Genomic DNA, 12,626 nt, shown 5'->3' with positions numbered 1-12,626 from the left:
TAAATACCGATTTAATTGCATAAAGCAAATGGTAGTGTTAATATAACCAATTGATATCACATCATTAACACATATCAAATTTTAATGCAATGGAATATAATTTTTGGAAATTTCAATCTGTATTACCTGGATAATGGTTCGTGAACACCCCAAAAACCTTGCGGCGAATTAGATCCTAATCTACCGAGTAGTCTGCTGCTTGGAAATCCTGTACTTCTGTTGTCATCTACATTAAGTCTTTGAGTCAAACTTCTAACTCTAGATAATAAAGTGGAAAACAAGTTTTCTGCAGTTAAAAGTTCAAATCCATCGTCGTCGTCATCTTCTCCTGATGACAAACTATCTGCATGTTCCGGTGCTTTCCTAGATGGTCTGGAACTTCTTAACCGATGCATATGTCGTTGCAAAATATCATCGTTATCTCTGTAAAAGATATTTCTTTAGTTTATAATCAAATGACGTTAGTAATTTTGAATCAATGTCATTCAAAAGTCTTTAGCTACATATCGTTTATGATGATGAATATAACCGAATTCTTTCAATCGAATTGCACTTGCCTATGCAATGTTGAGAACGGAGATTCATCTTCACTGGCATCTGATAATAAAGAACTCATTCTTCTTGGTCGTCCAAATCTTGATCTGGGCGCACTAGTGCTAGTCGGTGTGCTCGCCTTACTTTCAGGTTCTAAACTGCCTGATCTGGGTGTGACATATCCACCACCCTCTACTGCGATGGGAATTATATATTCCCTAGGACTCTTTCGAATTGGTTCAGGTCCCGTAGTCGAGCCTAATGCACTGTCGGTATCAGAGTCAGCAGTAGATTGGCGAGAAAGTGAACCTGATCGCTGAGACATGGAGCGTTGCGGCATTGGTGGTTTTGACGGTGGCGTTGATGGTCCTTGCTGCGGGAGCTGACGCCCAGATTCAACCTAATGCAAAGAAGTCCACCAATTTTTATAAATAAATTATGGTTTATTATATTACTGTTTTTTTTTTTTTACTGGGATACATTTTAGCAGAATATTCAAAAGCAGCTTCCAACAAAGGATTGAAAAGGTAAGGCTTAAGATATTTTGTTCCCTTGAAAAATCTATCTATTAGAATCAATAAAATGTATACCTGAATAGGTATAATTCTTTCCTTTGGTATATTTTTCATCCTGTTTTCTGGTTCTAAGCTGGAGCTTCTGTTAGCCTGAGGTACGGCAGCAGCGACTGGGAAAGCAACCTCTGATCTTTGTGTTCTCAATTTTTGTGGATGGAAGGCGTCAATCTTGGCCTCTACTTCGGATTTGAATGCTGTATTGTCTGCTGATTTGACTCCAGCTAATGTAATTTCGGCCTTGCTAGTCTTTCTCGGTCTGGGTAAGGTGGCACTCTTCAAAGTGATTTCCATTTTACTCGACTTCTTTGGCTCGTCTGGAACGGAGCCACTCATATTTGATGATTCAACCGCACCTGGCACCTGATAAAACAAATAACACATTTTTTAGCTTTCAAGACGTCATTAGCGTCGCACATTTATTCTTAAGAGAGAAATGTTATATCTGTGTTATAGGAAAAATGGAAATAATTTTTTTTTTACTTTAAATTTTCTCTCGTCCTATAAAAATTATGAACAAAAACTTCGTTCATCATATTACTTCAACTTTGAATTTTAGTATTATCTGCATTTACAGGTATACAAAGATACAGGTATTGCAAAGTGATGCCCTGTTTGAATTAACAGATAACTCACCGCCTCTGCCTGCAAAACTGGCTTTGATTCGAATGGGAACTTAGTCTCAACAGGTGTGGAAACTGACACGGTGGCATTTCTCAAGTCATTTGGTCCGACTTGCACTTTCAGTCCTAATTTGTTGGCACTATGATTCTGGGGAGAAGTTGGAGGTGATCCATTGGTTTTTTTCATTACCGGTGGTTTACCGATTGCACCGGTGATAATGTCTACAGCACGTTTCTTCTCTTCCTCGAGTTTGCTCTGCAAGCATTTGTCCGCTTTATTGTTATTATTTTCCGTACTTGGGGTGTTGCTGATCTTTTCCGGTATCTTATCGTCCCTTGCAACTGCAGGCACTTCGATAATAACTTTGGATGCACTGTGTTTCGTAGTTTGAGGTGGTGTGATTGACGAAAGACTGGCCTTGCGCTCAAAGGCACGCTTGGCACCTCCGACGTTTACTCCAGGAATGAAAATCTTCTTTGGTTTATCACTTTCGGTAGTAGCTGCCAGCTGGTTGAATTTTTCAGCAGTTTCAAAGATCTTAGATCGACGTCTCTCAACTGGCCTTGCTGGTACTTCTGAAGTGTCATTAACTACATCAGAATCTAGAGAAAGTGATTTTTCCTTTAATTTTTTTACAGGCTTCTTCTCATCTTTACTAACTTCCTCGGATTTGACCACAGCTTCGGAAGAAGACTCTTCACTTTTCAGCACAACATCGTTATTCTCAGCTTCAGTCGCAGCAGTTATACCCTTTGTCAGCACCTCAGATTTGGTGTTTTCAATCTGGCTATCTTGAGAGAGTTTCTCATTTGTCTCATTAGACGTCACAACTGGTTTATCGTCAGGGCTACTTTGTACAGTTTTTTGTATTGATTTGGCATCAGTTTCCTCCTCGTGGATATCCACTGTCTCACTGTCTACATCTTGTTTCACAGCAGTCTGCACTTTTAGCTCTACTTTTTCATCCGACAACTTTTTACCTATCGTTTCTTCAGCTTCTTGCGTCGGTACTACCGGTGTTTTACTTCGTTCATGACTGAGTGCCTTTTCTTTCGACTCTTCGATCAACTCGAGGCAAGCTGCCGCACCTTCGAGTTGGTTTATATCAACTGTTTTACTTGTAGGAACAGTTACCAGCGCAGATGGATCCACTTCCATTGCTTCCTCTATTGGGTTTGGTATAGGAGCTGAATAATGTCTGAAATAAAATAAAAAATATGTTGTGAGCCACTGGTGGGTACTAAAATTGAAAAGAGTAATATGAAGTAACTCGCTTCTCTTTGTTAACTTCTTTATTGTACAAAGCGAAAAAGCAATCACGTACCTAGTGCCAGATCTATACTGCCTGGGTTCCCTTTCCTCCGTCCTTTCTTTTCGTCTGGATCTTTCTTTCCTTTTAACACCAGCCGCGGCTGTTTCGTCCATAGACGGCGTAGTTTCCAACTTTCTTTTGGCATCACCAGTTGTCGCTGCCCTTGGCTCTTCGTCAACCATTTCTCTTATTCTTCTGTCGGAATTATTCTGATCTAATTCCATCAAGCTACCAACGGAATGACACCTGGTTGGAACCAGAGTCTCGGTGGACATATTGCCGGTCGCATCGCCAGTGGCTTGCTGATCGCCTACGACTAATTTGTCAGCACTAGCTGACTGAGGTACCAATGAAAGTAACAGATCCAATCTGACCGGAGTTTGAGCTGCCAAATCTTCTGCTATATCGAGGCAATTTTGTTCGTAGCCTTCGTTCACCCACCAATGTGTGCAAATTTTTTCAACATCCGCTCTTCTCGTCGGACAAACCGTCAGCATGTCCTTGATTAGTGGGGAGGCAGCTGAAAACACAGTCATAGATAGTATAGCGATTACTGAGCCTAACCATCATCGAAGGATCTAATATCTGCTTCTGAAATTGTATCGAATGGATAATGTTGTAATATAATGGACATGTTCAACTTACGGGATGGCTTTTTTGGTTCGAAATAGTCCGATTGTGAAATCTGTTTGACTAGTCTTTTAAAATTAGAGCCATCAAATGGCATGGCACCGTAAACTAATGTGTATAAAAGTACTCCCAAGCTCCAACAATCAACTTCTGGTCCATGGTAAGGTGTCCCTTTGACGATTTCAGGACTAGCGTATAACGGACTGCCGCAAAAAGTGCTGAGCAATCTCTGCTCGTCGAAAACGTTTGAGAGACCAAAATCGGCAATTTTTGCATTTCCAATTTGGTCCAATAGTATGTTTTCCAACTTAAGATCTCTGTGGCAAATCTTATGCTTATGGCAATAATAAACAGCTGTGGATATCTGACGAAATATTCTTCTTGCTTCGTGCTCTGAGAGAACTTTTCGCTCGCTTAAATAATCATAAAGTTCACCACCGGCTGCATATTCCATGACGAGTACCATTTTTTCCCGATTTTCGAACACTGCAAGATATCAAATAATTTATTAAACATTGTGAGCAGCGAACCTGAAAGTTTCACATTATTATAACGGTGTGTTTGCTCGAACATTTATTTACCTTCATATATGTGAATAATATTGGGATGCTGTACACTCGACATGATTTGTATCTCTCTCCGTATCCTAATAAGATCGGCCTCAGTTTCAATTTTGCATTTTTTTATTGTTTTTATAGCAACTTCTTGGCCAGTCTCTTTATTTATACCTAATTGGACTTTACCGTAGGTGCCTTGTCCTAGTTTTTTAATAATATCGAATCTAAAATAAAACAATACACATTAAATATGAATGTACAATAACCACAGAATTTTACTACAAAAAAAGCTCAGTCATCGCAGGAATGATTATTTTTATTCGGATGGCTGTCGGGCGCCTAGATGTGCCAACAATTAAATTCTCAATCAAATATCTTGGCACGGAATGCAGGCTACTTGAATAAATGTCAACAACGAATTAACCAGCACTCAATCTACATAACAAATGAGGCTTCTTCGCTATAATGTGAACAGCTACAGTTCCAATTTAAATGTTATCCCAAATATCAAAGGATATAAGTGAGATCATCCTATTTTATATGCTTACCGCTGTTTTAATTTTCTCTTGTGATTGTGAAGACGCACTCCTCCTGTGCTCTCCATCCCCCCCATTATATTGTGTATACTTGCTTCACCGACCACCATCTTGACTGTTTTTTATCTGAAACCAATGTAAAATATGTTCAAATTACTGACTGCCAGTCTAATCTTAATTATTACATAGAAATTCCATGGTTGCCCAGTACTATCATATCAAGTCACTAGACGGTTCTCGTCTCTGTTAATTATACGACAATGTATATACCTATATATAAAAATGTATGTAAGGCACTGAGGAATGTTTGAACAGAATTATAGATATGTAAGCCTTGTATATGTGATGTTAAAGAATAAAGATATTTTGTTTGCTTTTTTTCGTTTTAGTTTAAAGATCTTTGGTGATACATTCACTGGATTTCTGAAGACATTCGTGGATTATCAATTACTTGGCTCCTGGGGGAAGAATGGTAAATTAATTTGCATGTCTGTTGCAGATGTCTAAACAACCGGCTAAGTGAAGTGATTAATAAGCTGAATAAATCGTTGGGAGTCCGGGTAAATTGTAGAATAAATCCAAGGAGTGTTCAGACACTTGTCCATTCGTACCATTAAAAATTGTACGCATGATCACCAACCACGCCACAATTGTTCAAGGGTAAAAAATTTGAAATAAATTGTAAATATTTAGATAAAAGAAATGTAAGTCGTATTTCTCACCCAGTTTCTTGTCATACCGATGACCAGAAAGTTTGTTTCAGCTGGGCTTATAGCCGAGCTTTTTGCGCAAAAGTTTTTATCACTTTTCTTTAAAAGACGAGTAACGACGGGATTTTCTACGAGATTATCTCGAACTATAGATATCGCAAACAATTCCCCAGGGCATCAATAACAAAAGTTTGCTCAAAAAGCCAAGAAATGTGTAGACTATTCTCTTTTTCTTCTTTCTGCTACTCTATCCCAGCTTACTACCCACGTCCTAAAACCACAGGTATACCTACACGGATTTATCTGTTTCTTCAGTTACCCAGGTATAAAATTTGACCCATTTATCTACATCGCATAAATTCATCGTTAGGTGAATGCTTTTAATTTCCGTTGGAGCGTTTTATTTACTCCCACAGCTTTGAAGGAAGAATCAAATTCAAAATTTTAAATCTTTGCACACACTGAAACCAAGAAATGTGAGGAAGAGAAAAATCGTTTTCTCCTCAACCTATTTCGCTGAATTACAAAATATGGGTCAAGAAGCACCTCAATGATGATGACGGTAAGGGTCTGGACACTTCTATGCTGGTATACAAGAGCGACTCTATCGGGTACTTGAAGCTGTACAATTGCATTAGAACAGTGCGACTAATGGATTGTCAAGTAGGCAGAGCGGTGAGTCGATTGTTTTAAAAATAAAAAATCAGAAAATTCCTCTAAAATACATTGAGAAATCCAAAATTAACATACAACGATTAACGCGACGGATTACGCGCAGACCACTTAGGAGCCCGATGAATCACATAAAAATAATTCACGGATTACGGATGATCCTATCTATAGTCCTCTAAAATCCGATTGAAAGCTTTGGATTTAGATCAAGCGTGTTTCGCGGAGAGCGGCGACCCCTGTTGACGTAAGCATAACTATACAGACGAGATAGTTGATTATACCTACATTATACGCACATTACAAGCTTCTGATAATCTCTTGCGATATGTTAAAACTGAAATTCATTCGTTTGGGACGGATGGTTCGGACTAATACCGGACAGTCTTTGGCAAGGTCCGATGTTTCCTGTAACCTGCACGGGATGCACAGGGTGCAAGAAGAGGGTGCAGAAGGGTAGGGGAGAAGACTCATAGAGAGAGGGAGAGGGCATAATAAATAGGCGATACATTTTTTGTCTCTGCGAGAGGCGGCGGATGACGCGCTTAGAGTCGCTGGTATAAGTTTGGGTTGTATGGATGTGGGCACGAACGTAGATGAAAAGAGAGAATGCGGAGGGCTATTTTCGGCGTCGAGACGCCGTGTGTCGCCTTGCCGGCTTTTACACATCCACCTCTACCGGCGAGAGCCGTTCGTCCGGCGTCCAGGAAGCCCGCGGACCTTGCAGAAGCCACGGCTAGCCATCAAATCCGTAAACCCAGGTTCAACGGGTTGTTTGAATTCGCGAGACAGCCAGAGAGTTTGATCAATTTCTTTTATTCGGTCGTTTATTTTCTTCGCCTAGGCACAGCGCCGCGGGAAAATGAAACTGATTAATTCTCGAATTTCCAGAAAGAAAAAGAACGAAGGAATATTGAAGAAATTCAAACTTTCATCGTAGTTATCGTTTGAAACGCGCGCGCTCTTTGTGACGACATAAGTCACTGGCCAATGGAGTAAAACTGGCTCCAGCGTGAACCGGTAGATGCCGAAATATTGTTTCAGCCAAAGAAGTAACGTAGAAAAGTTGTGGCATTTTATAAAAAGCAATTTTGGAAAAGCAAAATGTTTTGTAATTATTCGTTGTTTCAACGTTTTCACAGCGATTTTTTTTTTTTCTTTTTTAAGTATCTTGTACGTTTTTGATCAAGTTTTGAAGCGGTATAAATGACGAGGGTCGATTCTTGATTGAGATTTGAGACACGCATTTTAGCCCAGAGTAAGAATTCAAACTGCAATTCGTATGTAAGTCGTATGGCTGCAGACGCAGATTCCTGTCGTTAGAAGTGCAGCGTTGCAGTTGTAGCTGCATCGGACATTATTAGCATATGGAGTGGTGAGATGATGAGTCACGATCACTTTAATCGGTATAATTAAAAGTGAACTTAAGTTTCGTTAACCCCGGCGCTGTTTGCTCGTGCCGATATGGCAGAAGAAAAAATCTGCACAGTTGAAATTTCATTTTATACGATTGGATAGTTTATACCCCGAGATGACGTATCAATTATAATTAATGAAATTAAGCAACACTGGGTAATAACTCTAGTAAATGTACCTACAACATTGTGCATGTCAAAACGGTTTGTCAATTAAAAAAATCAAGTTACAGAACCCGCGAAGACTGTATAGTCAGTTCCGACGACTGGTATATGGCTAAAATTATCCGCGACGTATTACACACATGTATAAGCAGAAACGTTACATACGATACGTACGTACTATACATACGTGCCTTGACGTAGATGGTAAGTAATTAATTGACCAAGATCGAATGTGTATTTTATATATGGACATGCGGCATGTATAAGCGAATAATAATGATGGCGAAAGCAAATCCCAGTAAAACCGGATCATGTAATATTGAAATATCGGTGTCACGATTTGCAGGATAAATCATTGCGGGGAAAAAGGAGCGGTTTCAATTCATCCTGAACTTGTAAGGTCACAGGCAAAGCGAAGAATTTTCTGCAGTAATACGTGTAATGCGTATAGTTTTAAAAATTATTCGAACGCGGTTACAAGTTCTAAAAGAAAAACACTGCTCGGCGTACACGATGGAATAAAATATGATGAGTGAAGGTATAAACCAAGGTGTATCGTTTCATTTTAGCATTGCGAATTGTATATTCAGAAAATATCCACTTTGTCTCGCATGCATACAGCAACTTTGGCTCTGGTCTCTCCTACGAACACGTGGAACGAATTTCAAACGGTAGCATGAATTTTAAAGAGTAGTAGGCAGGCATGAATCCGACCCAGTTCTCGATCTACGCTGCACGATTGCAGAATACAACAGTTTACATTTTCTCGGCGTAAAAGACGCACTTTCTTCTCAGTAAATTGATGCAGGATAATCTCTGAGCGACTACAAGAAAACCTTCTTCCAGTATAACGCTGTGTCAATTTCCCGAAAGCATTAGGCGATTGATATTATCGGGGATATTATCATCTCCTAAAGGTTGCAGGCTCGCGCGTTATACCCATACTTTGACAAGTACGGAGGAAAAAAATTTAACAACGATTGGAAGCATAGATTTATAGTTCGATTAGTTAATGGAAGTCGACTCAGGAACACCGGGGGTCCGAAACTCGAATTTTTTTGACAAACCCGAATGCGCCAAGCATGAGAAGAAGAAAATACCAAGAAGAAAAACCAATCTTTTATTCGATTTTGTTTTTTTAAACTATTTGTTCAATCGTTTAAATTACTTCTAGATTTACGTCGATGGTTTCTGGTATATTCAGACGGAAAATCAAGGCACATTTATTTTCTGACGATTGGTGGAATAATTGGTAAAACAACGGTGTTGTCTTGATAGAATTTATTCACCGAGATGAATTTAAACAAATATGAATAAAGAGGAGTAGGATCAAATAAGTTGTACATACTTATGTACAACTGTTCGTCAAAAGTGAACACATAATCAATCTCGAAGTATTGAAAATTATTACAGTATAAAAAATTCCTCTTTAACTTCTTCAGCTTTTCTGCAATACTGTATAACAATAAATCTCTTCACTTAATAGAATGATTAGTAAATATTTCTCTAAAATTGATTTTAAATTGTTATCAAATAGAATTTTCTGATTGCGTTAAATTTTTCGTAGTATAATAAATTGGAAATTCTGCGGATTTGACAGGTTTTCCGTGTATGAAATACATGGGTATAATAACGCTAAAGCCAGAGATATTTAACAATTTGTATAACGAACACTGAGAAATATTTCATTTGTTGGAGGAACTAGAAAAATTCCGTAAAACAGGTATCGTTAAAAAAAACTGTTCGAATATTGTTGGAATTACGAAAAACGAGGTACGCGTAACCATTTTGCGCTATTGTCGATCCTTTTTTGGTTATTGAAACGCAAAATCAGTTCTTTCGGTTTACTCTACTTTTTTATTTAAACAAGGCTTTAACGTCAATTTATCGTTGCACGAGCGTTAAATTTTCGCAACAGTTGCAAGAAAATATAGCAACAGTGATCGTAATGAGAAAGAATAGTAACGGATACTAGACTTTCCGGTAACAGCTAGAAAACTAATTTTCAATTTCTACCTAGAACTATATTTTTCGATTCTGGTAAAAAATGAAAATAGTTAAGGACCGAACGGTAACCGGAACTAAAAATTTCTCTCAGTGTATATTGTACATACATGATACCAGAGGAGAAGTGAAACAGCAGAATTTGATGAAATTTCGCATAACGTATCGGTATTATATATTTGTAAATTTTCAGCAACATTACGCGTTAGACATCCACCGTAGACGGAGTTTCAGTTGAGCGAAAGAAGCAGGAGGAGGGAAACGGATGCGGGAAGGGAAAAAGGAAGGTGGAGGGTTGGTGTTTGCACAAGTTCGTATACCTCGAAAAGCAGCTAGGTTGGTGGACATAACGCGATGCTGTCTGCATATTTTAGCAAGCCTGCGGGTTGCATTCATGCCTCGTGTCGATTTTCTCTTCTGCGTGTTTTCCACGCAGAGATGCACGGATGCATGCATCCACGTGTGTGAGGCAGATGCCTGCACACACGGATGAATCTACCCGCAAATGAACTCGGGGGCGGCGCATGCAGAGTCGCCGAGTTGTGTTTCATTTAACGATTTGCTCTTATATGCAAAACGCGCAACCGTCTGAACGAACGAACGAACCTGCAAGGAACTATAATAACCTGCAACGAATGGAATGGAACCGATGTTTTTACAACGTAGATGCAAGCGAGATATGTTTTCGTTCCTAAGTGTATATCCTGCGTTCATGGTCCCCGTCCCTCCGCCAAACATGGAAGGAAAGTGAAAAAAAGAAAAAGAAGAGAAAAGAAAAGAAAAACACAAACCTTTCTACTGTAGCTGGAAGCGCGTTTTTCACGGGGCTGAAGAAATTAGTAACGACGTTGGCTTGACGAAATATTGGGGGAAAAAATTGCCATTTTACTATTTTGCAATTTTTTTGTGACTTTGAAGTGGACGAGTTTTGAAATTATATGAATTACCGCTTTGCCCTATTATGATTTACTGAATTCCAGAGATTCCTAAAATTACTAAATTGCCGGTCTTCCGAAACGTGAATCGTTACTATACATATAACGTTTCTAACTTCAGCCTCGTCATTTTTCTTCTCTAGTTTTCTGTTTCATCAGATATAACATTGAACGTGAAATCAATTTCCAGAAATGGATTGACGAACGACCGCAACTAGGTTGGGGTAAAAATGTAGGAATATAAGAAAACAGAAGGCACGTAATATCAAATTTTCTAAAATAAAATCCATTTCACAGAATTTTAAATCGTGTATATAGAAATAGTTGTAATATGATAGAAGCGTCATCAGAATGCAGAATATGTAAGAATCGTCAGGATTTCTACGATTCTACATTGTTTACTGCTATATTCTAGTTCGTTCTGACGATTGATATATTTTAGCTCTGGATACTTTCATTTTTCTACATTTTGACATTTCCATATTGCGACTTTCTTCTACACTTTAAAATTCCATGAAATAGATTGTCGCGTAATTGAAAATTCGGTATCTTAACCCTTGTATCTTTGGATCTTTCTACACTTTTACTCCCACCCAACGAAACTATACGATGCCATGCCCCGAATGTTTCCCATAAACGTTAAAAAAGAACTAAAAAAAAAACACGTTTTAAATAAACGAATGACGATGCAGTCCGATGGATTACCGTATAAACCTGCCACGGTTATCACCGTATAACACGCGCTCCTCCTCCTCGGATCCTCTTCCTCTTCTTCCTCTTCCTCTTCTTCTTCTTCTTCTTCTTCTGTATCGGATTTCCGAACAGCTATAACCCCGGTAAACGACAGCGATACTATTTCCGCTGTAATGCAGCTGTTCTTCGTCTGCGTGATTCCCTCATGCAAGCTTTCCTTATCTTTTATTATTTTCACTACAGTAATTATTCCAATTTTCGGTCACGCTATCAACGGCATCATATTATTTACGGTACAGCTGACATATGTAACGCATAATACATACAATGAACTGTGTAACAATGCGTCTGTTTAATTGGACTGATCGTAACTGCCACTGGGAAAAACAAAGTTAGATCCAAGATATGATTTACTCAAATACCGCTTGGCAGGTAAATATTAACGATTCAAAAAATTCTCTCATTCCATTTCAAATGAACTTTTCTTGCCACAAGTATGATAACCATTTGAAATTTAAACAAATGTCTCTTGTAATAAGTATTTCCTTTGAATAAACTATTTTTCGATTACACTTTCGAATACGCTTCCAAAATTTAATCCAGATTTTGGTACGGCATAAAAGAAAAAGAAACTCATTCGCGCGGGTATGCGAAAAATTGGAATCTCGAGTGTTCGATATTATCGATAAAAGCGTCGCGCGGAAACTGCACCCTCAATACTATCACTAATCGGAATTTCGTCACCGCCGCAGCGTAATTTCGTGCATGCCAGTGTCTTTTGAGATTTGAGTGTACATGTATATGTATATATATATATTATATATATATATATTGTGCCGTGGAGCAACTCGGACATGGGCAATCCACTTTTACCGGACTATTGGCAGCGTCGAGGTAGCGAGGCGCACGTGTTCGCGTTTTGAAGGCGTTCTCGATACTCAATCGGCGTTACTGATATATTTTTAGACGACAGCTTGTGCGAAGATCGTGTCGCATGGCTCAGGATCCTGAACCACCGCGTCCTAATGCTTCTTTCCGTCTTCGTCGAAGAACATCGGGAAGATTAGAGAAGCGGAGGAGCCCCGAAACCCATAATCCATCATTCGTCATTCGTCGTCATTCGTCCCCGACCGGTCCGCCGATCCCTCTCAGGATTAATTTAACCGATCCAATCGCTCGTTTATAGGTAAGCCTTTTCCCAACCTCGTGCCAATATTTTACGCACGATCGGAGGGAGGAGGACCGTTTTAGAAGTCACTCTGTGCCTACC

At 39.1% G+C, this 12,626-nt stretch overlaps 1 protein-coding gene across 2 annotated transcripts in view; it reads right to left on the bottom strand.

The window, feature by feature from the left end:
- Nuak1 (Nuak family kinase 1) overlaps positions 1-12,626 on the bottom strand; it is a 29,015-nt gene that overhangs the window by 10,655 nt on the left and 5,734 nt on the right. For both annotated transcript variants that reach the window (XM_046623920.2, XM_046623924.2), the window contains exons 3-10: positions 4,778-4,891; positions 4,254-4,453; positions 3,688-4,158; positions 3,055-3,562; positions 1,743-2,928; positions 1,125-1,469; positions 558-934; positions 127-423 (exon numbers count right to left, since the gene is read on the bottom strand). In XM_046623920.2, coding sequence (XP_046479876.1) covers positions 127-423; positions 558-934; positions 1,125-1,469; positions 1,743-2,928; positions 3,055-3,562; positions 3,688-4,158; positions 4,254-4,453; positions 4,778-4,875 — 3,482 coding nt within the window. In that variant the 5' untranslated portion in view covers positions 4,876-4,891. The remainder of the gene's footprint in view (positions 1-126; positions 424-557; positions 935-1,124; positions 1,470-1,742; positions 2,929-3,054; positions 3,563-3,687; positions 4,159-4,253; positions 4,454-4,777; positions 4,892-12,626) is intronic.

This window comes from Neodiprion pinetum, chromosome 4 (genome assembly GCF_021155775.2).
Source record: "Neodiprion pinetum isolate iyNeoPine1 chromosome 4, iyNeoPine1.2, whole genome shotgun sequence".
Taxonomy (NCBI): Eukaryota; Metazoa; Arthropoda; class Insecta; order Hymenoptera; family Diprionidae; genus Neodiprion; species Neodiprion pinetum.
Note: the sequence above shows the minus strand (reverse complement) of the source record. Positions and strands in the feature narration are given on the sequence as shown.